The sequence below is a fragment of the Mixophyes fleayi genome, chromosome 3 (genome assembly GCF_038048845.1).
Source record: "Mixophyes fleayi isolate aMixFle1 chromosome 3, aMixFle1.hap1, whole genome shotgun sequence".
Lineage (NCBI taxonomy): Eukaryota > Metazoa > Chordata > Amphibia > Anura > Limnodynastidae > Mixophyes > Mixophyes fleayi.
The window spans coordinates 236,797,768-236,824,717 of record NC_134404.1 but is presented as its reverse complement, the minus strand read 5'-3'; the positions used below and the strand labels follow the sequence as shown (position 1 = coordinate 236,824,717).

The following is a 26,950-nucleotide window of genomic DNA, read 5'->3' as shown; positions in this document are numbered from 1 at the left end:
AGCAAGTAGAGTGGGTTTTGCCCCACAGAGTACGCTGCAGTGGGTCATAGCCCAACTGCAAGTAGAGTGGGTCCCAGCCCCAGAACGAGTAGGGTAGGTCAATAAGTTTTTGCAGGTCGCTGAACTATGTATTCAAAGTCCTTATGTCGTCCTCTTCTCTGTTGGGGTAGTCAGTACTGTTAATAGGTATTACAAAATTTTATTTAGTCTAGTTTGCCTGTCCCTGTTTATGTATGCTCTGTTTTCATCAATGTCCTGCACTGTGGAGCGCTGTGGTGCTTTGAAAATAAATTACAATAATCAGTTCATGTTTCTGATAATAAACATATCAAGTAGTAAAAGAATGGGCTTATTCTACAGTATAAACTTATTTCTTACCTATGGTATAGAAGGGCACCAAACTGCACTATGAGCAATGTGGCAAATGAAAGTAAGAACATGAATCCAATTGGCTCCACGTGCAATTTATCTGTCACTGAAATAGTTCCGTTTGCATAAACCTTGGGTATAACAATGCTCACAGATGAGCCAATGAGTTGCAGGAAAAATGTTGCAACAATCCAAAGCAAATTGATCATAAAGAATAGAAAGGTTACCTGTCAATAAAAAGAGTATAAGAAGATCAAAACTAAGTAAATCTAAAAATATAACAACTTAAAATATTTATTAATTCTAAACATGTCACATCATTTATATGTATATTTATGTATTAGTCACTAATATATTTAATCTATATTTATATTACACATATCATTTTATAGGAAAAATGCATTGGTGTATACTGTGTGCTATAACAAATAACAATCATTTGTTGTCGTCATGTTTTCAGAGTAGGCATCAATGATCAAATAAAAAATAGAATTATATATTGTAAAACAGAGATTTATACTATGGCCTTTTCCCTATGAAAACATAATTTATGCTGGATTTCTTTCTCTCTATAGAAAGTCCCTTAAGTTTCTATATTATTTTATAGACCTTTTATTGTGTGCTTGTTTGTCTCACACAGATATTTATTTTAAGATTACCTATCTTGTGCAGCCAATGTAGCAAATAATTAATTAATTAATTATCACCTACTTTATTTCTCAACGACTTTAATTCTCCTTGTATCTCAGCTTGTTTTTGTTTATCTTCAATGATGGGGTCTAGGTAATCTTTAATCACAGTTTCCCAGAATGGTATTTCCTCCTAGAAAATCAATTAGTTCAGACTGTTACTTGTTGTGCAATATCTATTAAAATGATAAGCCAAATTGTAAAAAACAAACTGCAACCAATAGCCAGCAGATGAGCTTTTTTTCTCTCTCTCGCCCCCAGTCTCCCTCCCATCTCTCTCTCTTCCTCTCTCTCTCTTTTCCTCTCTCTCTCTCCTCTTTCTCCTTTTGTTCTTTTTCTGACTCTTTTTCTTCTCTAAATCCCTTATTTTCCCCCACCCCCTCCAATTTCTATTTTTGTTTGTTTAAAGGAGTCCATTCCACATTTTAATAGTTGATAATTCTATTTTACAGGAATGTCCATATTATTCAAAATGTTTTATTTATGAAGCACAAAACTTCTAAGGCATTTAAATATTGATCTCAGAGAAAGAGGTGAAGATGGCCCATTTTTAATTGTCTTCCTTGTTATGGCTATTTCCACTCCGAAAAAAGGAGTTTTGCAATGTGAATTGAGATGCTGAATCATGCCAAACCTAATAGATTAGCAGGTGGATTTATTAAAATTAGGTCTACTATGCTGTGACAGGATGGACTGCCTATGCCACCCTGTCTGTTGTTGATGGGAACCAACTGGGTTACTGTGCCACCGTTCCTTTTATTTATCCCAAATGCGCACTCTAACCGCAGTAGGATGAGCTTAAGCTGCTACCACGACTGGAATTCAGAACCGGGTTCCTTCTGGGTAACTGTCACTGCTAGTATACACCGTTGCTGGTGTACCTGGGCTGATACTCCTGACCTCTTATTATGGATCAGGGTTGCTGTAGATGGATCCCCCCTGGCCTATCACACTGGCCAGACCTGCTTGGTAGCGGGCAGATGGGTGGTACTGGAAAGCTGGTTCCAAACCTCAGAACAGCTGGGAAAAGGATTAGAGTTGGGTCTAATCTGTAGGTCACAGGAATTTCAGCATGAAGAAATTTTCAAGCAGGTCTTTGAAGAAAGTGATGTTTATTTGCTTTCACACTGGTGTAAGGTACTAGTGATCGGGAGGTCAGAAAAAAAACAGGAATTATTTTTTAATACAAAACAGTCTTTTTTTGTTAGACAGTCGCGGCGGCCGCGGGCACCGCCGCGACACTCATTACCTTCTTCCGACGTCCCGGCCGTCGCCATGACGACCGGGGCATTCCTTCCGGATCGCGGTCGGAAGCTCTGTGCCCTGCGCTGCATCCCGGCAACGGGGGAAGCCGGGCGCGCATGCGCAGAAGTTAAAACTTCCTGTGGCTTGATTTAACAAGCCTGTGGGCTGATTAATGCCTGATACATTAATCAGGCAGGGGGCTGTGTGTGATTCAGAGCTAGGCTCTGATTGGTGGCCACTAGTATTTGAGGCAGTGAGGTCTGCAGCCTCACTGCCGATTATAGTTTCTGTTCCAGTCTGCTGACCTGCTCTGTGTCTTGTTCCTGTCTCTTGGAAATCCTGTTGACTACCCGTGTATGACCCCTTGCCTGGATTTGGACCCTGCCTGTGTTTCTCGTGACCCTGACCTCTGGCTTGTATACCGACCATCCTGTCTGCTCGTGACCCCTGACCCCGGCTTGTTTATCGGATCTGCTATCTGCTGCCGGCCCTTGACCTCTGCTTGGACTCCACTCCGCTTGCCTGGGTCCTTCCCAGCCGGTACCCACTTCCCGACCCTCTGTCAGTCTGCGGCCCAGTCTGTCCCCACCATCAGGGGCTCCAGTGAACACCTGATTGGCAGAGTAGATTCCGGGTTGTGTTGTGCCGGGTGGAGGGGTTCCTAACATTTTTATACACATTTGGAGACTAGTATTAGCAGGAGGTAATCTGTCCTCCTATCCCTTTAACCAATATGGGTTGATTCATGCAGCCTGCACGTGCATCAACCCAGAGAGTTTAACACCTTTTAACATTGCTGCTAGTGGCAGGGGGGAGTATACTTCCCCCTGTCCACGAGCTGCCAGGGAGAGGGGTACTCAGCCCACTCTCCTCTCCTGGTGCCTGTCTGTATGGGGCGAGAGATTTATCTTTTAAATCTCCCGGCCAAAGTTACTTCCAGGGACTCTGCTCTTGGGTCTGGCTCCCCCTCCTGTCCAAAAATAGAACCAGAGAGGGAGAGACCAGATCCCGGGGCAGTAGTCCCTGACTGTCACTAGCTGAAGCTTTTTGAGCTCCAGCTAGGGACTTAGCTTTCTGGGACTCCCAGGAGGCGCTGCAACTTCTGGACTCATTGGATTCCAGGAGGCTGATTGCTAAGCCTCTCTGGTAGCCGCTGAAGCTGGCTGCCAGAGGGTGAAGGGGATCCGGGGCTGCCTCTAAACTCCCTTTCAACGATGAGCGCCGGTTCTTCACCGGCGCTGCAGCGCCTATACAAATACATTTCTATTTAGTCGAGGCGCCGGGATTTAACGCCTTTCATGCTGCAGCAGCGCTGCAGCACACACATTAAAATAAATTTTTATTTTAATACAATACAATTTTATTAATAACATTTCACGCGGTGCCTAGCGCCAGTGATTTAACCCCTCTGGCGTCGGGTATTAACCCTCCTGGCGCTGGAGTCCATTTCAAGAGGATATTGTTGCTATTGAGTACATGTTGAGGTTAAGGGATGAATGGATGTCATGGGGTCAGATATGACTGGGATAACGATTGATATTGAATTGATGTTAAATGCAGATTACTGGGAAATCAATGGTGTTTTATACTGAAATCAGTGGTATTTATGGTAGACAAATGTGTTAGTGCTTTAGCAGTGCTACTTGCACTGTGTGTAACAGAGTTGTTTAATGATGTTACTCTGTGCATAATAGAGTTGCCAAAATGGAGCTGTAGCATGTGTAATGGAGTTGCCCTAATTGAGCTGTACTGTACATAATGGTATTGTCATAATGGAGTTGTACTGTGCGCAATGTAGTAACCTTAATCGAGTTGTAATATGTACTCTCTTTTACATCTACACCTCTGATGAAGCCATAATCAAATGGGAAAACACGTCAAGTGAGATAGTGTATACATGGGGCCTAATTCAACTTAGGATGCAAGTTGCATTTTAAAAAACTATGTAACTTGTGTGTAACTTGTGTGTATGTATTAGAGATGCTCAGGCTCGGTTCCCCCGAGAACCGAACATAACCGAACTTAGCAGATCGCACTTTTTTGTAATTGAAAACAAAGCAAAACATCATAGTTACGTCATCGGATCTCACAAGTTTTGGATTCTATAAGTACCGTCCTCCACGGCGATCTAGCGCCATTTCACAGAGAGACACAGAAGGGGTAGAACAGTCTGTAGAGCAGTTGGGCAGCAACATAGGTAGAATAGAAAGAGGAGGGGTAGCAGTGTTCTTCAAAGTCTACAGTGACATTCAGGAAAGCTCCATTGCTCCTAAATCTGCAGTCCCATAATGTACAGTGTTAGATAAGTAACACACAAAGAGGAGAGCTCCATTGCTCCATTGCTAATTGTCATTGCTGAAATACAAAAACTAGGGCTGACAGGCTTGGTGTAAATCTGCAGTCAAATTGTATGGTGTTATATACTTTACACAAAAAGAGGAGAGCTCCATTGCTAATAAAGATGTTCACTGACCCCCGTCTTCTGGTTGTGGTTTTGGTTTTGGATCTGGATTAACTTTGTGTTTTGGTTTTGGCAAAGCCGCCCTCATGTGTTTTGGTTTTGGTTTTGGATCTGTATTTTTTAGAAAAATTGCTAGAATCACATATTTTGCTCCTTTTTTGTTCCTACATTATTATTAACCTCAATAACACTAATTTCAAGTCATTTCCAGTAAATTTTGACCACCTCACAGGTCACAATATTATTTTCACACACTTTCGGACAAATTCTGCAGCGACCTTGCTGGATGCTAAGCGACAGAGCAATGACTCAAACACACAGCAGTTCCTAGCACATCTAGGAAACATTGGCACACAGCAGTGGCAGAATAGAAAAGTGGTGCAAAATGGAATTGTCCTTGGATCATGAAACCAGTTATAGTTCATTTGATCGCTCCACCCATTTCTTGGATAACTGAGGTAATTCTACAGCTAATACAGGGCAACGAGCGCTGACCCCCCCAGGATGCATGCTTTTATCAGAACCACCACAATCTAGGGTGCTAGACAATGCACTAAAACGAGCCATTGTAATTCCCAGCAAAAAGCGAATTCATCACTGAGCTTCGAATCAGCCCCAATTCCCACAAAATTATAATATAGTTAGATACCTTTGATGTGAAGTGCAGATTACAAACACTTGATGAAACGGCAGCAAAGTGGAAGGTAATACATATACACATCTATTTAGACATCCATGCTAACATTACTTCTGCAAGCAACATTGTTCTTTTTAATAAAACTGTTGTCTTTATACCGTTCAAAATAATTAAAAATAATCTTCCACCATTCTTTGGATGTTGATAGTAGGATCAGGTGGAGTTACAGCACTCCTCTGTGCCACTCCACAGAGGAGTGACACAAAAGTGCCACTCCTTGTGGCTGAAGTGCTTGGTTTGTTTGGCCCCCACAAAACAAGGTAACAATGGGCTTAAGGCACCTAAGGTAACAGTGCTGTTAATGAACTCTACTGTGGCAAGATGTTGTTGTCATCATCCTCAGCTTCATCCTCACCCTCATCAGTTTGTACATCATCCTCACACATTATTAATTCATCACCGCTGGAATCCACCATTACAGAAGTCTCAGTATTTTGATGTAATTGGCAGGAAAGGCTGAAAACTCTTTCCAAGTACACATTGGAGGGTGGGCAGCTTAGGCAATGCAAAGCGAGTTGGTACATGTGTCTCCAAATTCCCTTTTTTTCCTCCCAGTATGTAAAGGGACTGTCTGATGTGTCTATTTCTATGCAGCCGTGAAAATAATCCTCCACCATCCTTTGGATGTTGATAGTAGGATCAGGTGGAGTTACGGCAGAGGTGTCATGTTTTTTGCTCAATTCTTTTAGACCAGACCAGATGTCAAAATTTTGTGCTGAGTCATCTGCATCATCCCTGGGTGTCTGAGGAAAGCCAAGTTTTTTCCTAGCAGCAGTTGAGTGAGAAACTGAAGGAGGAGACGCTGTCCTGTCACGTAACACTTGAGCTGTCATCTTGCTCACCAGGAGCGCACTTCTTGCATCCCTTCAGATCTGGGTCAGATGGAAACAAAGAGAAAACATAGCTCTTGAACCGAGGATCAAGCACAGTCGCCAAAAAGTAGTGATTCAATTTCAAGATTTTGATAACTCTTGGATCCTGGCGAAGCGAATAAAGTACTTGATCTACAAGTCCGACATACTTAGCGTAATTGCTTTGTTTCATCTCCTCCTTCAGTTTCTCAAGATGCTTTTCCAAAAGTCTAATTAAGGGAATCACTTGACTCAAGCTAGCAGTGTCTGAACTCACTTCACAGGTGACTACTGTGAATTGTTTCAGAACCTTGCACAACACGGAAAGTATTCTCCACTGCGCTTGTCTAAAATACATCCCTCTCCTTTCCCAATGTCATAGCTTTTGGAGTAAGCGTGGATGGATTTTTGCTGTTGCCGAATGTCGGAAATGTCCAGATATTTTACGGGCCACAGACAGTATCTCCTGCACGTCCCTGTCATTTTTTAAAAAGCTCTGCACCACAAACTTTATTGTGTGAGCAAAACAGGGAATGTGAGGGAATTCGCCCAGCTGTAATGCTCTCACAATATTGGTGGTGTTATCAGAAATGACATATCCTGAGGAGAGTCCAAGCGGGATAAGCCATGTTGCAATGACATCCCTTAGTTTTTGTAACAGATTGTCAGCTGTATGCCACTTAGTGAAGCCGCTGATACACAGAGTAGACTGCCTCTGACAAACTTGACATACTTGGGTACATCAAGAGAGAAGAATATATACCACCGCACTAAGTTATAATTAACATATCCAGACTAATATTGAGTTACTTTATTAATTATACTGTGTGGATGGATTGGTGCACCTCTACATGTAGAACATTAAAGTTAGAGACATATGTGGTAGAAGGAAACATGCTTAACGAGGGCACTCTGTAATAGTCATTAGTTAAAATATACCTTTTATTAATGTATTTAAAATATTATGTTCCTAGAATAAGCCTAGATATAGTAGGCAGCGAAATAAAAAGAAGAAAAAAGTAATGAAAATATTAAAATAAGGATGTTAATAAATTGGTAAAGTATGCCAAGCCTGGCTGTGTTGTCTTTTATAAAAGGATATATTCCATTAATTAACAATTCTCACGTTATATAAATGCCACAATTGACCGATTCTATCAGTGTCTGAAATTATATTACTTATTGGCAAGGTTCATATTCATCACTCTTGCCATTATTTGTAATATATTGCTACATATATCAAGATTTATTCTTTAGTAGTTCCCATATACATTGAAAATGATAGCATATTCATATGTCTATTGCAGGAAATTAATCCAAGAATTGAAATAAATATAAATTGTTTGGTGCAATGACTAGTGGATTATCATTAATTAGTTAATTATTCACACTGGTCTAGTGTTACTCACTTTATTATCATGGGTTTGTACTGCTTTCTCAAAAGTCCCTTAGCCTGTATAAATCTAAGCTCCTTTATAATCTGTATCGATTATTGCTGAATATATAGTCAGCGTAATAAAGTACTATGATCTATGTTTATTTGATAATAGTCTCTTGGCTAATAGGATTCTCAGCCCTATACATCCCTATCATAACGGGATAATAATCCCTATCATAACGGGCTTTAACTAAAGCGAGTAGCGAAACGCGCGTCGGCGTTCGCCTCGCTGTACTGTCTAAATACCACACGCTACTATAATATGCTATGGAATACTAAATAATGAAATACTAAGGGATATTAATCCCGTTGTAATAGGGATGTACTGAGCCTTATGTTGAGAGATATCACAGCTCTAATTATCTAAGGGGTGTCAATCCCATTTTTTGTTTTCTCCAAATGGAAAAGACTGTTTATATATCTTATTGCCTAATTTACGTACTGCTATATCTTATATAGAAGTGATGTTTTATCCCTTCACCCCAGTTTTTTTTACACCAGTGGGTTCTTTTTTATTTTTAAAAAAGTATATATTATTTTTGCTCTCTATGTTTAAGGTTATACATTTTAAGGCCCTATAGAATAATCTATAATAATTCCATTTTAAAACAGGACTGAAAATCTGGTATTTATGGTAAGAACAATTTGCTGCCCAAAGAATTGTGACTTTTCACTTTTCCATATAGTGGGAATGACCCTGATTGCAATGAATGTTTTGGAAATGTTCTTAATTGTCATAATTATCCTCAAAATACCAAAAGTAATGTCTATTTCATGGGACCCAGACCCACCTCCTCCAGGTTCTCCTCTTGTAGAATATTATGGCTTGTTTTCATGCATAATTGTGAGATCCAACCTGAATATAGAAAATAGGGAAAAAATTCAATTTATTTCAAATACTATTGGAATGAGATAAGCACAACATATGTGACATATACAAAGGCATTTCAATACTAAGCTGCAATTTGCATTTCATATCTCCAATTCTGCAATGATTAAGCTGAAATGGGTAATTCAATAAACTGCGATGAGGCGCCGGACATCATGGCAATGTCGGGCAGCGCTCATTTCTGTACCCGAATATCACAGTTTTCCTGCTCACATTTATGGGATGTGAGGGAAAAAATGTTACATTACCACATAGTGCCTTCACGACAATTCCGGAGGCACTGTAGGGCGCACACAGGGAACTGTATTCCTCCTAAGAATTATTTTTTATCTCTTTGCCTTAAAGGGGGCAGTACTGTGATAGCAATGAACAATAATGGGATGGGATGGGAACTAGAGCCATATAAATAGAAAAATATAGTGGATATTGCATATCATGCTGATATTATTCCGGAAAGGACACATTCTTGGTAAATGTTCTTTCTCTTACTAAACAGCTTAAAAGGATTATGTAACAAGAATGATAAAAAAAAATCTGAGTAACAAATATATTGTTTATTTTGCACAGTGATAAAAATTATCTAATTTATATTCTACTATCTGCATAAATCATGTTTTTAATAAACATTTATTTATTGATATTATGCATATTGACCTTTTCAACATTATGGAATATTTTGTATATATAATGTATAACACATTTGTCATAGCTTGTCTGTCAGTTACCACATTAGTATGCTGATAGTGTAAAGAGTCAGCCTGCAGTAATACTCCTGTTCACAGTACTTTCCCTTCTGCTACATGAAGGGGAATCCCTCCACCAATGTCAAGCATGATCTCTCCGTAAACCTTGGGTCTGATTCATTAGGGCACACATTCTGAACTTGCTCTCAGTATTAAGCGCACCGATTTAGGCTTGCGTGCGCCCGAATCCAGCAAAGCATTGATCTCAAGATCTGTGCCCTGTTGAATTCAGGCGCAGGGATACTCTACTACATAGGAGGTTGCAGATACGTGTGTGCCTGCCAGCGCCTTCAGCAGCCCCACCCATCAGCTCTTTAATGTAAAAAAATAGATTTAAAAAAAAATGCGTGGGGTCCCCCAACCCTTTTTGTATTAGCCTAGTGCTGTTTGCAGCAAAATTGGTGGGAAAGAAAGCGTGGGGTCCCACCGATTTCTTGAAAACCAGCACTAGGCAAACCAGGCAGGGTTGGTGGCACTATAGCAGGGGTACACACAGCAGGGGGGCTCCCTGCCATAATGACAAACGAACCCCAGGATGTTTAGCAGGGGGTTAAATTCACTAGCGTGTGGAGTCCGAAAAAAAAAAACTGTGCAGGCCCCCTCTCTAGGAATAACAAGCCTTTTGGTGAAAGCACTAGCACTTTTCTGACACCCCTGGGGCAGTGGATATAGGGTAATAAAATGAAAAAATAAATGAATAAAAGTATGAAACACCATTTTACTTTGTGGAGCGATAAGTCCCAGCCAGCCCAGGCTGCCATTAACAATGTCGTCATGCTGGTGCTTGTAGAACTGAAAGCACCAGCATAGCTATGGCAACCAGGGCATTCTGGCACTTGGAGAACCACAAGTGCCACTGTGGCCTGACACACAGGGCCCACTGAGCCATGTAGTTCCACAAAGTAAAATTTAAAGAAACCACACAACCCTCATTACAATCACATTACTTTAATAAAAGTAATAAAACCCCTAAAATAAACCAGATTTTTTTTTTTTCAATTTAATTGTTTTAGAGCACTATATAGAATCGGCGAGTCAGATGGCTGAAGGTACACTAGCCCCATAGCTGGAGCAAGATATATGCTCAAAAAACAAGTTTACTCCCACGGCCATAGAGCTTGCTACTGCCGTGGCTGCAAGCTCTCGAGTTTGACACACCCCTACTGTACATTGCCTATGGCAAAATGCCCCTGCCCCTGCCCCGATCACTCCCCTTTCTCGTAGGCTGTAGTAAGTACCCTTTCCGTGTGCTGCCGTATGGAACAGGGCTGCTTTCCTGGCCACATCTGCCTGTTCTGGACATGCACAGAGTGATTCTGCGTGCGATATGCTCAAAACCGCAGATACGTGCCTTGCCTTGATGAATCAGGTCCCTTATGTGTAATAAGCTTTGGAAGAAGTAATAGTTCATGTGTTCGGTGGAATGACTTCCTTTTAAATAGGGAGGCTTGGGTCAGGGGAGGGCTGGCAGACTTTAGTCCAGGGGGCAAGCACACAGCACTGTCCCATAATTAGTGGCCCATCCTTAAAGAGTGGTTTTTGGTACAATATATATTTATCTATATAAAAAGAGGCTACTTTAGTGTTGCTTAATCCATATATATATATTTGTATGCCCAGGCCCAGAGCTTGATCAAGACTCTGGGGGGCCTGGGCACTTTAGACAGGGTAACCCCCTATGATGTAGCATGGTTATCATTTTAGACAAATGCACAGGCAATACTGTGTGCACTACTGTTAGGTACACACAGTTCTGCCTTCACGAGCAGTACATGGTGAAGTGGGACATACCTCCCAACTGTCCTAAGCGAAACAGTCACCCAGATTCGGGACTGTTCCACCAGATTCAGGACAGTTGGCAGACTGTCCTGCTCTCTCCTACCTGTTCTTGTCACTTTCACCACTTGTGGCTGCTGGTTACTTTAGGTCATGTGCTGGTTGTCTGGATCCTGGAATACTGAAGGCCCTATTTGGGAAAAAAAATGGGTAAATAAAATTTAGAAAACTCCAATCAGTCCCAGTGTTAAATCAATAGCACCCACATTTTATAATTAGGCCTCACTCCAGCCACAACATTAAAATAATAATATTCACATTTGCTAAATAGATCTCTTTTTTTAACCAACACTGACATTATATAGCAAACACATTTAATATATAAACCTATTTCCCTCCCTCCAAACAGCCCCAGCAATAGCATTTATATTTCACAAGTATTACCATTTCCCACAACAATCACAGGCATTAAATAATACATAATCACATTTAATAATTAGACCTCATTTTCTACAAACGGCCCACAATCAATAAATAGCTCCCAAACCACCCCAGCATTAAATTAAAGATCCAATTACCCCATTATAAATTCATTGGCCCCACTATTAAATTAAATTGCCCCACCATCACCCCACAAATAAAATAGCACCCAATAATTAGCCCCCACCTCCACAATTAAATGAATAGCCTACCTCCCACATTATATTAAGACCCCCCCTCTCATCCACACCTCATTAATTTACTGGTCCCCTCACACACACTTCATTCATTAACTGCCCCCCCCACACATACACTGCATTCATTTACTAGCCCCCCCACACACACACTGCATTCATTTACTGGCCCCCACACACACACACACTGCATTCATTTACTGGCCCCCACACACTGCATTCATTTATTGCCCCCTCCATACACACTACATTCATATGCTGCCCCCTCACAGAGCCTGGATTCATATGCTGCCCTCTCACACACACACACACACTACATTCATATGCTGACACACACACTACATTCATACAGGGTCGGACTGGGCCACCGGGGGACCAGGCTATCCACCGGTAGGCCCCGCCCTGATCGCTCCCCTCTTCGTGGTGGGGTGAGATATTTTTTTTTTAAAATTAAAAAAACAATAGTCACGCGACCGCGGCGCTCCCCGACTCCTCACTGCTCTCTTAGCACTGAATGTCGGGCATGACATCATCACACCCGACGTTCAGTGAAGAGCGCCGTAGAGAGGAGTCAGGAAGAAGACAGAAGAAGAGAAGAAAGAAGAGAAAAAAGAAGCCGATAGAAAAGGTAAGAGAAGGAACGGAAGCAAGGGGGGAGCATGCGCAGAGTGAAGGGGAAGCATGGCGCAGAGTGAAGAGGGAGCATGGCAGAGAGTGAAAAGGGGCAAAAACAGCATGGCAGATTGTGAAAAGGGGCAAAGACAGAATGACAGAGCAGCATCGCAGAGTGTGAAGGGGGGCCAGAGCAGCATGGCAGAGTGTGTAGGGGGGGCCAAAGCAGCATGGCAAAGTCTGAAGGGGAGCCAAAGCAGCATGGCGGAGTGTGAAGGGGAGACAAGGCAGCATGGCACAGGGTGATGAAGGGGGGCCAGGAGAAGGGGGGGGGGGGGCAAAAGCAGCATGGAGGGCGCAGTGTGATCATAAGGAGGCACAGCATGGTGATGAAGGGGCACAGTAATGTGTGTGTGATGGCACAGCGGGCTTGTGGCAATGTAATGTGTGTGTGGTAGGTGGTGGCTAAATAATGGGTGCTCTTTTGTTTGTAGGATGAAGGTGAGGCAATTTAATTTTATAGTGGGGACTATTAATTTAAGATGGGTGGTTTGTGGGCTATTAATTGAATGTGGGGCTGAGTTTGAGGAGCATGAGGTCTATTTATTAAATGTGAATATGAATTATTTAATGGCAGTGACTGTTGCGGGAAATAGGCATATTTATTATACGTAAATGCGATTAATTTATTGCAGGGGCTGTCTGAGGGAGGGAAATAGGTTTATTAAATGGGAATACTATTACTTTGATGTTGGGGGCTGGAGGAAGGTGTCAGGGCCACCTTAACTACTTTATGGGACCCCGGGCAATGCAGTGTACCGGGCCCCTGAAAAAAAAATAAAAAATATATATATATATATATAAATAGTGTGTGTGTGTGTAAAAAAAATATATATGTATGTAAAAAAAAACGTGATTATATATATAATCACTTTTTTTTTACATTAATTATATATATATATATATATATATATATATATATATATATATATATAGGGGCCCCCTTAACTTACCTTAAGTCCGATCCTCTTCTTTTTTCCGCGCCGCTGAATCTCTTCTGCCCTCTTCCGTGCTGTGGTTGCAGTGAATGCTGGGCGTGACATCACGCCCAGCATTCACTGCGAGCACAGCACGGAAGAGGGGACCAGGGAGGGAGCCGGATCACCGCTGATGTGACCGCAAGGTAAGTATTTTTTTTTATTTATTTTTTTATTAGGATTCGGACGGGCCCCCCTTGCCTGCAGGGCCCCTGCCCATCGTGCCCAATGGAAGAGACGGCCCTGGAAGGTGTAAGTATTAATTGTGGGTCCTATTGATTTAACGCCAGGGCTGGTTGGAATTTTCTAAATGTGCCCATTATTTTTTCCAAATATAGCCCCCAACATCCAGACAAACTGCAACTAAAGAAACCAGCAGCCACAGGTGGTAAAAGTGACAGGAACAGGTAGGACAGTCTGTAAAATGTTCTGAGTCTAGTGCAGGCTTGGCTAACCTGTGGCACTCCAGGTGTTGTGAAACTGCAAGTCCCAGCATACCCTTCAGCACTAGGCTGCTATATATTGGCAAAGCATGCTGGGGCTTGTAGTTTCACAACACCTGGAGTCCCACAGGTTAGCCAAGCCTGGTCTAGTGGGACAGTCCCGATTTTTGGTGAATGTTCTGCCCAATCTAAGGGGCAGGTCAAGACTGTGTACTCTTTATATACACACTGCATTCTTTATATACTACACTATGGTGCTGGCTGTCCTTCGTGGGATGACCCCTCCCCCTCTAGTGTCTGGTCTCGCCTCTATGATGGCTGACCACACCCCCTCTGGTGGGCCCTTCATGCCCCAGTCCGACACTGCATTCATATGCTGACCCCTCACACACACATACACACAAACTACATTCATATGCTGACCCCTCACACACACACAATACATTCATATACTGGCCCCCCCCACACGCACACACAATACATTCTTATACTGGCCCACACACACACGCACAATACATTCATATACTGGCCCCCCCACACACACACATACACGCACAATACATTCATATACTGGTCCCCACATACACACACAATACATTCATATACTGCCCCCCCCCCACACACACACAATATATTCATACACTGCCCCCCCTCCCCACACACACACAATACATTCATATACTATACTGCCCCCTTCACACAAAATACATTTATATACTGGCCCTCCCAATACATTCATATACTCCCCCCCCCCCACACACACACAATACATTCATATACTGGCCCCCTCTCACACAGACATTAGCATACTGACTGTCACTCACCGGACTGTGAGTGCTTCTTCCCGGACATTTAGGAACCGTGGCCGTCCTCCATCCTGAGGGTCTGCGCATGCGCAACCCTTTCAAACCCTTCAGTACATGTTCCTTTAACTTAATTGGCAGATCAGGCAACACTCCCTATATTTAGCACCTGTGGTCAATACCACGTTGCCTGATCTTGGAGTCTCATTCCCCATGAGCCTCTGAAGGTGTTCCTGTGTTTCCTCGTGTATTCAGCGCTGCTGATTTCTGTGGTTTCCAAACCACTTCTACCTCTGTGGTTTCCAAACCACTTCTACTCCTGTGGTTCCCATACCACTTCTACCCTCCTGTGTATCATCGTGACTGTTAGCTGATTCCTATCCGCTGCCTCCGTGCACTACAGTCTTCAAGCCACTTCAACTCTATTATATCATTGTGACTGTTAGCTGATTCCTATCCGCTGCCTCCGTGCACTACAGTCTTCAATCTACATCAACTCTACTATATATCATTGTGACTGTTAGCTGATTCCTATCCGCTGCCTCCATGCACTACAGTCTTCAATCTACATCAACTCACCTGTGCATCGTGACTGTTAGCTGATTCCTATCCGCTGCCTCCGTGCACTACAGTCTTCAACCTGCAACTCGTCTATGTTTCATCGTGACTGTTTGGCTGATTCCTATCCGCTGCCTCTGTGCGCTTCAGTCTTCAGCTCATCTCAACTCTCCCGTGTTTCCTCGAGACTGCTTCTACTATTGCTATCCGCTACTCTCCGTGATCAACAGTTCCAGCTCAGCTCTGCTTCTCCGTGTGCCATCGTTACTGCACCTGCTGGTTGCTATTGGCTACCTCCGTGTGTCTGCAGAGTCCTGCTGCTGCTACTCCTCAGCTCTACTCGTCCTTCTACAGCTGATCCGCTCTCCATGCTTTCCTGTGTTCCCGCTGGTCTCTACCCGCCTGTCAGCATCGGATCTGCGCCTCACTACTTACCTCTCAGCTAGACCATCGCTTCTCTTCAGGGTCCTCCAGGAGTCCAGTTCTGCTTCCTGAGTATTTGTTCCCCTGCTGGTCTACCTACCTGTGCGCTGCACCTACTTGACTACCGCTTCACCCATCCAGGGACTTCGCATCCTGCCGGCCTCCAGCCGTTCAGGTATCTCTACACTCCTGTCTGACAGCCTGCTTCTGAACCACGGTATGCATACTTCTCATTGACTGTGCTGGTGTATTGCATATCTTGCTGGACTGTGTTGGTTCTCCTCTGGAGTTTGCTATCCGCTGAGTCTATTACCATCATTGACTGTGTTATCTTGTGCCGGATTACCTCAAGTGACTTTCTATTATTGCAGTGCTGTTCAGTCATTTATATTTTGTGCATATTATTGTGGATCAAGATTAAGGTGCCCGTGTATCTCCTGTATTGCAGTCTCTCCCCGTGCTCCTCCTCACATATATATTCAGTGGTACAACTTGCTAGAGGCAGACCACTGATCCCTGTTTCCTGTGTCACCTGTTCCAGTATCCTCTCACATAGCAGTGGTACAACTTGCTAACGCAGACCACTGACTCCCCGGTTACCTCCACTTGGATTCCATTCCTTCACTCAGACAGCGGTACAACTTGCTATCCGCAGACCGCTGACTCTCATCACCTCCTCGTTTCTGTTGGACATTCCTCCTCACTATAGCAGTGGTACAACTTGCTACCGCAGACCACTGACTACTTTCACGTGTCCTTTGTCCATACAGTTCCTCGTGTATTATTACCTCCATATTACCAGTGCTGCTAGTCATAGACTTTCCTGAGCATCTCATCATCTGCTATTTCCTGTTCCGTGATCACCCTGCTACCAGAGTACCATATTACCACCTATACTGCTCTGGTAAGCCTATCACCTGGTGATCCCTGGGTAAAGACTCCTAGTGCCCATGACACTGACACACACACACACTTTAATTTAGCATGCTGACACACACATTATATTAATATACTACTACATTCCCCCCCCCCCAGCACTTACCTGGTTGAATCCGCGCGCGCTGTTAGTTCTTCACACATGCGATGGCACCTGTCACGTGGTGCGTGACCCATGTGACACAAATAGAGGCGCAGAAGGGAGGGAAGGGGAAGGGATCATTAGGAGCAGGAGCCAATTGAAGAAGGTGACTGGTCCCGGAGGAGGTGCCAGCCACCAAGTATAGACTATAGGGACCTGGCGGCCCAAAATCTTTTTTTGTCTGGCCCAGCCCGTCCCTGGCTTAGGTACTCTGTGAATAGTACATGCTCTGCTCTGTAAAGAGGCAGAACTGATTCAGAGCATGACCTCAATAGGCAGTTCTAAGAAGTGCCAGCAGTTTTAAAGAGAGAGAGGTGTATTTATAACCCATTATATTTTCTAATTGTTAATTATAATTTATTATCGAATTGAGGACTCGCATGCTCAAAGTATAATAAGCGATAAGAGGAAGGGGAGGAGCACAAAGTCTACCAAGGAGCCTCTGACCGATCAATACTGCTGCTGAGCACTTTCAAGGGCCCCCTGGATGCCATAGGCCCCTGGGCTGTAGCCCATTTAGCCATATGGTTAATCCGGCCCTGGCTGTACCCATCGAGAATAGCATAATGCTAGTCTTTGAATTTTTTAGTATGGGTGCAGGCCACCTTTGTCTATTAACTTTTATAAATTTCTATTCATTCATACCACTGTCCATCCAATGTCCTCTGTCTGTTCCTGTAGCATCAATGTCTATGATGGATGCCCTATTATGTTTCAAATTTATTGTGTGCGTAATCTTTGAAGTTTTTTAGTATGGGTGCAGGCCACCTTCATCTGTCATCATCATTTATTTCAATAATGACAGTGCTTTATAATTTGGTATCTAAATGTCTACCTGCCTCTGTCAATCTAATGACTTCTGATTGTTACTGACACTTCACTCTCCATGATATTTGCTTCAGTTGGTGGCATGGCAGATTACTTTTTTTGCAATCGCTGCAATGTTCTACATGTGGTCGCTGAATGTCAAAAATGCCCAGGAAAAATCCCTCACATACAAACACCCTTTTTCCCCACTTATTATAGATGTCACTGAATGACCCTTAGCATCTTGAAGATATTGAGAAATACAAAAAAGTTTAGAATATATAGTAGTTTTTGGAGGAGTTCTGCTGCTGATCAATTGAAATGAAAACCAATTAATCAGCAAACTATTCAAGCTGACTGATCCCTACAGAGCTGCTTTACAATAATCACCACAATTCTATTGTTTTCACTGTCCCTCTTTCAGTCTGAATGCTGTTTTCAGAGCAGAGCACTGCAGCTAACATCCTCCCTACACACTGTCTGTACTAAATGGTGGGCTACATATAGAAGATATAAACTCTTGTGAATTTTGCATCAATATTTTCCCGGAAATTTTGCCTCATTTTGAGATCCCAAATTGGTGTGCGAAATCGAGTCATAACTCGGTTTCACTCTGATCCCCAAATCTTGGATCTGTCGGATTTCTCTGAACCCGAACTGCTCATTTCTAATATATATATATATTAGAGATGGACAAAAATCCATCAAAAGTATTTGGCCACACCTGTTAATTATTGAATTGATGTGTTTCAATCAGACCCGTTGCCAGAGGTATATAAAATCAAGCACCTAGGCATGCAGTCTCCATTTGGAAACATTTGTGATACAAAATGGGTCGTTCTGAAGAGTACAGTGACTTCAAGCGTGGTACTGTGAGAGCAGCCCTTGATAAAGGTGCCACAGGAGCACCTAAACGGCCGTTGGATATTTTATGACCTACACTATCATGAGCTTTGTTTCATCAATGCCAGCATAAGATGAGTGAAATAATTATGATGCTTATCTGTCCTTTTTGACTTGCTGCTGAATTGCCTTTATGTGACTTGCTGCTATGGATGGGATATTATATAATAATAATAATAATAATAATAATACAGTTTATTTTTATACAGAGTTCCAGTCTTGTCTGGATAGGAATTTATGTAAAATGTATTAATCCTGCCACCTACTATTAAGTTTTTGGATGTGCTGCGCAGCTCTTATGGACATATTCACATAGATATCTTTCAAACAGCCAATGTTTCATTCCTAAAAATGTTTTTTGCCATTACTCAAATTGTATACTTACTTTCTTCATAAGTAAAATCTTCTTTCTCTTCTATATCACTTTTAGTTTGTTCACTAGACAAAACAGAATATATATATAAAACATAGAAGAGTGTTAACTTTATTCAGCAAATAGAAAAGCTAACACCTTAAAGTTTTTACAACTTGTCTGTCAAAAGAAAACAGAAGTTTTTCAAGAATCTCTTGAAGCTACAAAGTAAATCAAATATATTCATGGGAGTATGTGTAAAGCTGTGTGTATGTCAGCCTTCTCATGTTTATGAAATAGGTTCAGAAATAAATATTGGGTCATGGAATACGTTGACATGGCAATTAAGATTGTTTATGAAGCAAATGGTGCTTTGCTGGGATTGTTGGTGTAACTTAAACAAAGTAAAATAAATTTGTAAATAGACCACAGGGGAGGGCTGGTAACTTTAGGCTTAGGGGTGCAAACACAAGTAAGTTAGTGGCCAATAGTACAGCATTAGTACACATTTATGATTGAAAACTGTTATGAGGAGACAGTAGTGGACTGGAAACCAGTGGTCGAAGTAGAAATTTAGAAGTAGTGGTATGGAAATTTAGAAGTGGCTTAACGAAGAATGTAATGGGTATGGAAGTGAATGGAAGTTGATAGTTTAACAATGAAGGCAGTAGCAGAAGTGGCAGTATAGCATACCACCGTTTACACCCCCACTGCCACCACTGCTGGAAACCATTATCTCTTGCAGGAGAATCATGGCTATTACAAACCTTGTGGGTATACTTTCTATGTGCATATGTGTATGTAATTATCAGTTAGAGAGGCATGGGAAACAGTTTAACATCTACATCAGTTCTTTTTAAAGTTTCTATAATGATCATTGAGTTCAGCATTGAAACTGGCCATCCTATATCAGTCCTCAACTGTAAAAACAAGAATGGTTACTAGCCTGTCCCCCCTTGCCAGCTCTCCACTTCCAGGGAACATTATTTTGTTTATTTTCTAAAAAAGTGAATCACCTTAAGATACCCATTGACTACCCCCGCCCTGTTAGATTTGATAACTCTTGACCAAAAATGAAAAGATGGAGATGTGTTTTTGGTGAGGAAAAGACACAACTTTGAAAAAAATGCTTAAAAATCTGAAAAGTGGTGAAAACCAATTGCAATACCGCAGTCCTTCAAATGGAAACATTCTTAGATGTGTCCCTTTGTCAGGCCTAGCTCAGGGTGCTCCCTGCTCTACAGTCCGCAATTGCCATAGTACCCAGCTCTAGCGCCTAATCAATGTTCCCCAGAACCCAGATACCGACTGCTTCCACCAAAACATGAGGTGTGTGTACTATTGGCCAGCATTGTGAAGCTGCTGAGAATGGCCACAGTGTTTTCCACACCTATTATTCCACTTTGTACGCAAAATCAAATAGCCAAACAAGTCATTTCATGCTAACAGCCGAACTTGTGGCTGGGTGGGCTGGAGAGTGCATAAACAAAGCAACAACTATTAGTTCCTTGTCCTCCTGCTTGGATAAGAGGTAGCAAAGTATGCCCCCTCACTGAACATGTAAGTGGAAAAGGGGGTTATTAAATTAGCCCTCTTGTGGGGACTAGAGAACCATAATGGTGTCTGGTGCTGTAATCCTCCTACTTCTATAGGAGGCGGAAGAGCCGAACTTACCCTCTCCCTGTTGATATGTAAAGTTGTGTTAGACTTGGGACCCATGGCCAGCCCTTGCTCTCCTCCTCCATTTGTCTTCCTGGTATATGGCGCTTTTCCTTGACCTCATATAGCCTTCAGACCCTTCTGACCTTCAGTTTTATTTATAGAATTGCTTCTACATTTGTGAATTTTAAACAAGCTGATATCCCCAAATGGTATGGCATAGGGGTGGGTATCTCTAAATACATTGACCTCTAACGGAAAAAAGGGGGCTCTTTAATTGCAGAAAATTCAGATACCATTCAATACACACTACTTGATGGTTTATATAACCAACTAATAGTGGACAACTGACATAGTTAAATGATAGTTAAATATTTAAATATACATTAACAATCATAATGCAAGCAAAGTCAAATATCTCCTACAGCCAACAGCGAAACTAGTTTCATAATGCTAGATTATGTTTCATTCATAACCTTCAAACCAAAGTCTTTGTACTCCAACCACATAATGAAAATTCCACAAAATGTTTTTAGATAACTTTTGAGCCATACATTACCCGTGGGGGCCCATAGGTTGAATGTCATCTTCATTATTGTCATCTGTTTCTTTATTATCTTGACATTTTGTGTCATGGACCTGTACTTCAACATCCCACCAAAGACAATTACAGGTCTTTTGGTATTTGACTCTTTTCTTCTTTGGCTTTGTTTTAGTTTTAGGTGTTACAGTCTCTCGAGTACCCCAGGACACTATGTGCAAATTAACTAGGGAGTATATTGTTAACAAAAGGTAACCACTTGGAACACATATAATGTATATAAGTCCATGTATCAACAAGAAGAATTCATGAGGATGAAGCAAGGCTGTTATTAAATATATTAAGATCATTGAGATTAGAAATAAGCCTGTGGGTGTCATGAAGGTTTCCTGTCTCACTAGGTCACCTAAAAAAGCAAAATAATAAACAAGAAAAACAGGTTACTTAATCACACTGTACCTTGAAATTTGCTTACAATTTACTAGTATTTGTGGAATTTTATAGCACTATTAACAATTTACATATTGCAGCTATTCTAAAGTAGAAGGAAGTGAAGACAAGTGTCAGCTCCCCACAAATGTTATGATCTTTAGGGCATTACAGTTGTAAAATGGTTAGCATTGCTGCCTTATAGTGCAGGGGTCATGAGTATGATTCTGACCAGGGCCCTATCTGTGTGGTGTTTGTATGTTCTCCCCATGTTTGCATAGTTGTGATCCGGTTTTTACCCACAGTCCAAAAACATTTTGGGAGGCTAATTAGCTTCTGACATAAATGGCCTTAGTCAGTGTCTATGGTAGAAAGTTTAGATTGTAAGCTCCAATGGGGCAGGGACTTATATGAATAACTACATATCTTCTGCATAATATGATTGGTGCTATACAAATAAATAATAATAATAATCTTACACAAAATGAATACAGTTTAAGAAATTTCAGATGTTAACTAAACTTATAGCTAATGGTTACAGATGTAGCACGTGTCAATTTGTATTAAAACTATGTCAGAACAAGCAATAAGAATGAAAAATAATGTATTTTATTTGTAATAAAATTGAGGGTTTTGGGAAGTGTATTATTGAATTAAACTTCATTTTAAAATTGTGTGTGTTTACTTATTGTTTTACTCTTGTGTTTCATCTCTATTGAAATTGCCTGCTGGCGATAAAACGCGTTAGTCGTTACTCAATTTTACAATTTTATTCCTTGCTGTGATTACTTTAATTTACAGTCAAGCAGATATCGGGCTCTGCTGGTTTTTGCATTTGGCTAATCAGGAGAGACGTTGCAGCATATACAATATCTATTTGAGGCTGCCTTAAGCTACATCGGAATCAGACTCTGAGATCTGGGGAAAAGACACACTCATGCGTGCACGGAGCCTGTGGAGGATTGGGAACTGGACTCAGGGGGAAATATTCTTGGCAACACTTTACAATTAAGAGCTCACAAGAGCCATTTTGAAGGTACAGGTACGACGCCATATCGCTATTCCAGGAATCTGGTAAAATACTTTTTTCAACTCTGTACCGCACGGATTGCCACCCCTTTGCTTGATTACATCTGTCTACATCAGTTAAGAATTTGGCTTCGATAGTCCAGGACTCTTTATTCCATTATTAGTAGGATCTAACGGGATCGATTGTTCTGAATCCTTTACAAGCAAATACATCAATATTGGGACTTTTCCAAACACTCTGCCTGATATTTGGATGAATCTACACATGATAAGTTAAATAGAATACATAGGTGCACCTATTTAATCACTCTTTGTGGTTTTTCGACATCCAAGTTATAAGTGTTATTTCCATATACTGTGTGTTTTTTGATTAGTGAATTCACAGCATTATGTAAGGTTATGTATTGTTTTTAAAAATAAATATTATTTTATTGAGATTTTCTGCAGTGCACAAATAATTCACTGGTGGCTTGAGTTACCATTGCATTTTTTTTTGTTTTATTTATGATTTTGAGGACGCAGACTTCACTTATTGGTATCTCACGACCACTGCCAAATTTAGCGCCAAAGGGAACAATATTTTTTTTCATGGCCAGTAATCTTACCTGCATTCGCAACTATTAATCCTACTTTGTACTGCTCTCTTGCAGACAACATCCTTAGCCCAGTAGAAAAGCGCTGCTGTTGTAGTAAGACCTTGAGGTGCTGCGGCCCTCATCAATAACCTTGTAACCAAAAGTGCCTATCATGTCTGGGCCTACTAAATTTCTCCCTCAACGTGTTCTCACCCAATAACCATTATCTGCATTTCTAGAACTGGTAAAAAGTCTCCATACCAGGGCAGAAGAAAACTACCTTTCCAGAATCTATTCTTTGCCTGGTCACCTAAATCACGAGTCTCACAAACAGTGTCAGACTGGGGCATGAAGGGCCCACCGGGGGACTGCAACTCTAGGGGCCCACCAGAGAGGGTGTGGCCAGCCATCATAGAGGCGAGACCAGACACTAGAGGGGGAGTGGTCAACCCACGAAGGACAGCTAGCACCATATTGTAGTATATAAAGAATGCAGTGTATATATAAAGAGTACACAGTCTTGACCTGCCCCTTAGATTAGGCAGAACAGTCACCAAAAATCGGGATTGTCCCATTAGACCAGGCTTGGCTAATCTGTGGGACTCCAGGTGTTGTGAAACTATAAGCCCCAGCATACTTTGCCAATATATAGCAGTTTAGTGCTGGAAGGGTATGCTGGGACTTGTAGTTTCACAACACCTGGAGTGCCACAGGTTAGCCAAGCCTGCACTAGACTCAGAACATTTGACAGACTGTCCTACCTGTTCTTGTCACTTTTACCACCTGTGGCTGCTGGTTTCTTTAGTTGCGACTTGTCTGGATCCTGGAATGTTGGGGCCCCTATTTGGAAAAAATAATGGGTACATTTAGAAAATTTCAACCAGCCGTGGCGTTAAATCAATAGGACCCCCAATTAATACTTACACCTTCCTCCAGCCCCAACATTAAAGTAATAGTATTCCCATTTAATAAACCTATTTCCCTCCAGACAGCCCCTGCATAAATTAATCGCATTTACATATAATAAATATGCCTATTTCACGCAACAGTCACTGCCATTAAATAATTCATATTCACATTTAATAAATAGACCTCATGCTCCTCAAACTCAGCCCCACATTCAATTAATAGCCCCGAAACCACCCCATCTTAACTTAATAGTCCCCACTATAAAATTTAATTGTCCTACCTTCATCCTACAAACAAAATATCACCCATTATTTAGCCACCACCTACCACACACATTACATTGCCACAAGCCCCTTCATGATCACACTGCACCCTCCATGCTGCTTTTGCCCCCCCTTCTCCTTGCCCCCCTTCATCACACTCTGCCATGCTGCTTTGGCCCCCCTGCACACTCTGCCATGCTGCTTTGGTCCCCCTTCACACTCTGCCATGCTGTCTGTGCTCCCCCTTTTCACTCTCTGCCATGCTCCCCCTTTTCACTGCCATGCTCCCCCTTTTCACTCTCTGCCATGCCCCCCCTCTTCACACTTTGCCATGCACCCCCTCTTCTCTCTCTGCCATGCTCCCCCTCTTCTCTCTCTGCCATGCTCCCACTCACTCTGCTGTGCTCCCCCTTGCTTCCGTTCCTTCACTTATCTTTTCTATCGGCTTCTTTCTTCTCTTCTTCTCTTCTGTCTTCTGTCTTGTTCCGAACTCCTCTCTGCGGCGCTCCTCACTGAAAATCGGGCGTGATGAAGTCACACCCGACATTCAGTACGAACGGAGCAGAGAAGAGTCGGTGAGCGCCGCGGTCACGTGAGTATTCATCTTTTTTTTTTTTTACGTTTCCCGCTCCTCCCACCAACGAGGAGGGGAGCGATCAGGATTGGGGTCTACCGGGGGATAGCCCGGTCCCCCTGTGGCTCAGTCCGACCCTGCTCACAGACTACCAAGGGTTCTCCCGAGTGAAGACCCGGAAGTCCACCATTGCGGCCATGGATTGACTGGTTATTATTATTATTATTATTATTATTAATAATTTTTATTTATAGGGCGCCACTAGGTGTCCATAGCACCGTACAGGGACAAACGAAATTACAATACAAGGAGAGACAGCACAGTACAGTAAACAATAAGCACAGTAACTCCGTGAGCTCAAAGCACAGCAAGGGCAGGGGAGGGGAGAGGGAAAGGTCTGCATACGACGAAACCCAAGAGGGAGGGCACGGATTATAGGGTGACCCCCAGGGGGGGAGAGGAGGGAGCGGGAGGGGACAGGGGGAAGAGGGTCCTCGAGGAGGACGGCAAGGTTGCTGGAGAGCAGAGTTAACAGTGGTGAGACAGGAGGAGAGGTGACCCTGCTCAAAGGAGCGTACAATCTAAGGGGTGAGGTAGACAGACAGAGAGACATGGGGGAGAGAGGGAGGAATGGAGGATAGGGGAAGAGGCAGAAGAAAAGGTAGGTAATTAAGTGGGAGACTGGAAGGCTTTATGAAAAAGGTGGGTTTTTAAAGCCCGTTTGAAACTGGACAGATTAGGGGAAGTTCTGATGGAGGGAGGGAGCTTGTTCCAGTGGAGGGGGGCAGCGCGGGCGAAGTCTTGGATACACGCATGGGAGGAGATCAGGGGAGAAGAGAGGCGACGGTCATTGGCAGATCGGAGAGGGTGGGATGGAGCATGAATAGAGAGGAGGGTGGAGATGTAGGGTGCAGTGGAGTTGGCGAGGGCCTTGTAAGTAAGAGTGAGGAGCTTGAAGGGGAAGGGGAGCCAGTGAAGGGATTGGTAGAGGGGGAGACCGACGAGGAGCGGCGAGAGAGGAAGATGAGCCTAGCGGCTGCGTTAAGAACAGATCGAAGGGGAGCAAGATGAGATTGGGGGAGGCCAGTGAGGAGGAGGTTACAGTAGTCCAAGCGGGAGATGATCAGAGAGTGAATAAGACATTTGGTGGCATCTTGGGAGAGGAAGGGCCGGATGCGAGCGATGTTATGCAGCTGGAAGCGGCAGGATTTAGCAAGAGAGAGAATGTGGGGGCCAAAAAAGAGAGAGGAGTCGAGGATGACACAGAGGCAGCGAAGTTGGGGGACAGGGGAGATAGAGGTGTTGTCGACAGTGATAGAGAGGTCAGAAGGGGGCGAGGTGTGAGGGGGAGGAAAGACTGAGTTCAGTTTTGGCGAGGTTAAGTTTGAGGAATCGAGAGGACATCCAGGAGGAGATGGCAGAGAGGCAGGCGGACACCCTAGAGAGGAGGGAGGGAGAGAGATCAGGAGAGGAGAGGTATAGTTGAGTGTCGTCGGCGTAGAGGTGGTAGTTGAGGGTATAGGAGCTGATGAGTTCACCCAGGGAAGAGGTGTATAAAGAGAAGAGCAAGGGTCCCAGAACAGAGCCCTGAGGGACCCCAACTGGAAGGGTGGACGGGGGGGAGAGAGACCCAGAGGTGGTGACGGAGAAGGAACGGTCAGCAAGGTAAGAGGTGAACCAGGACAAGACTGAGCCGGAGAGGCCAAAGGACTGGAGGGTGTGGAGGAGGAGGGGGTGGTCCACAGTGTCGAAGGCTGCAGAGAGATCGAGGAGGATGAGAACGGAGAAGTGGCCCCTGGCTTTAGCAGAGAGGAGATCATTGGTGACTTTAGCCAAGGCAGTTTCCGTGGAGTGAAGGGGGCGGAAACCAGACTGGAGAGGATCGAGGAGGGAATGTTCAGAAAGGTAGGAGGAGAGACGGCTGCAGACAAGCCTTTCGAGAATTTTGGAGGCAAAGGGGAGGAGAGATATGGGGCGATAGTTGGAGAGAGAAGTGGGGTCAAGATTGGGTTTCTTAAGAATGGGGGATACGAGAGCATGTTTGAATGAGAAGGGGAAGATGCCGGTGGAGAGGGAAAGATTAAAGAGGTGGGCGAGGTGGGAGCAGGTGGTGGGGGAAAGGG

The 26,950-nt window shown here is 43.0% G+C and overlaps 1 protein-coding gene across 1 annotated transcript in view; it reads right to left on the bottom strand.

Moving 5' to 3' along the window:
* The window catches only part of LOC142143230 (chitin synthase chs-2-like), a 182,243-nt gene that overhangs the window by 9,778 nt on the left and 145,515 nt on the right, over nucleotides 1-26,950 (bottom strand). The window contains exons 13-17 of the mRNA XM_075200941.1: nucleotides 21,067-21,454; nucleotides 18,882-18,934; nucleotides 8,542-8,606; nucleotides 1,081-1,191; nucleotides 379-596 (exon numbers count right to left, since the gene is read on the bottom strand). Coding sequence (XP_075057042.1) covers nucleotides 379-596; nucleotides 1,081-1,191; nucleotides 8,542-8,606; nucleotides 18,882-18,934; nucleotides 21,067-21,454 — 835 coding nt within the window. The remainder of the gene's footprint in view (nucleotides 1-378; nucleotides 597-1,080; nucleotides 1,192-8,541; nucleotides 8,607-18,881; nucleotides 18,935-21,066; nucleotides 21,455-26,950) is intronic.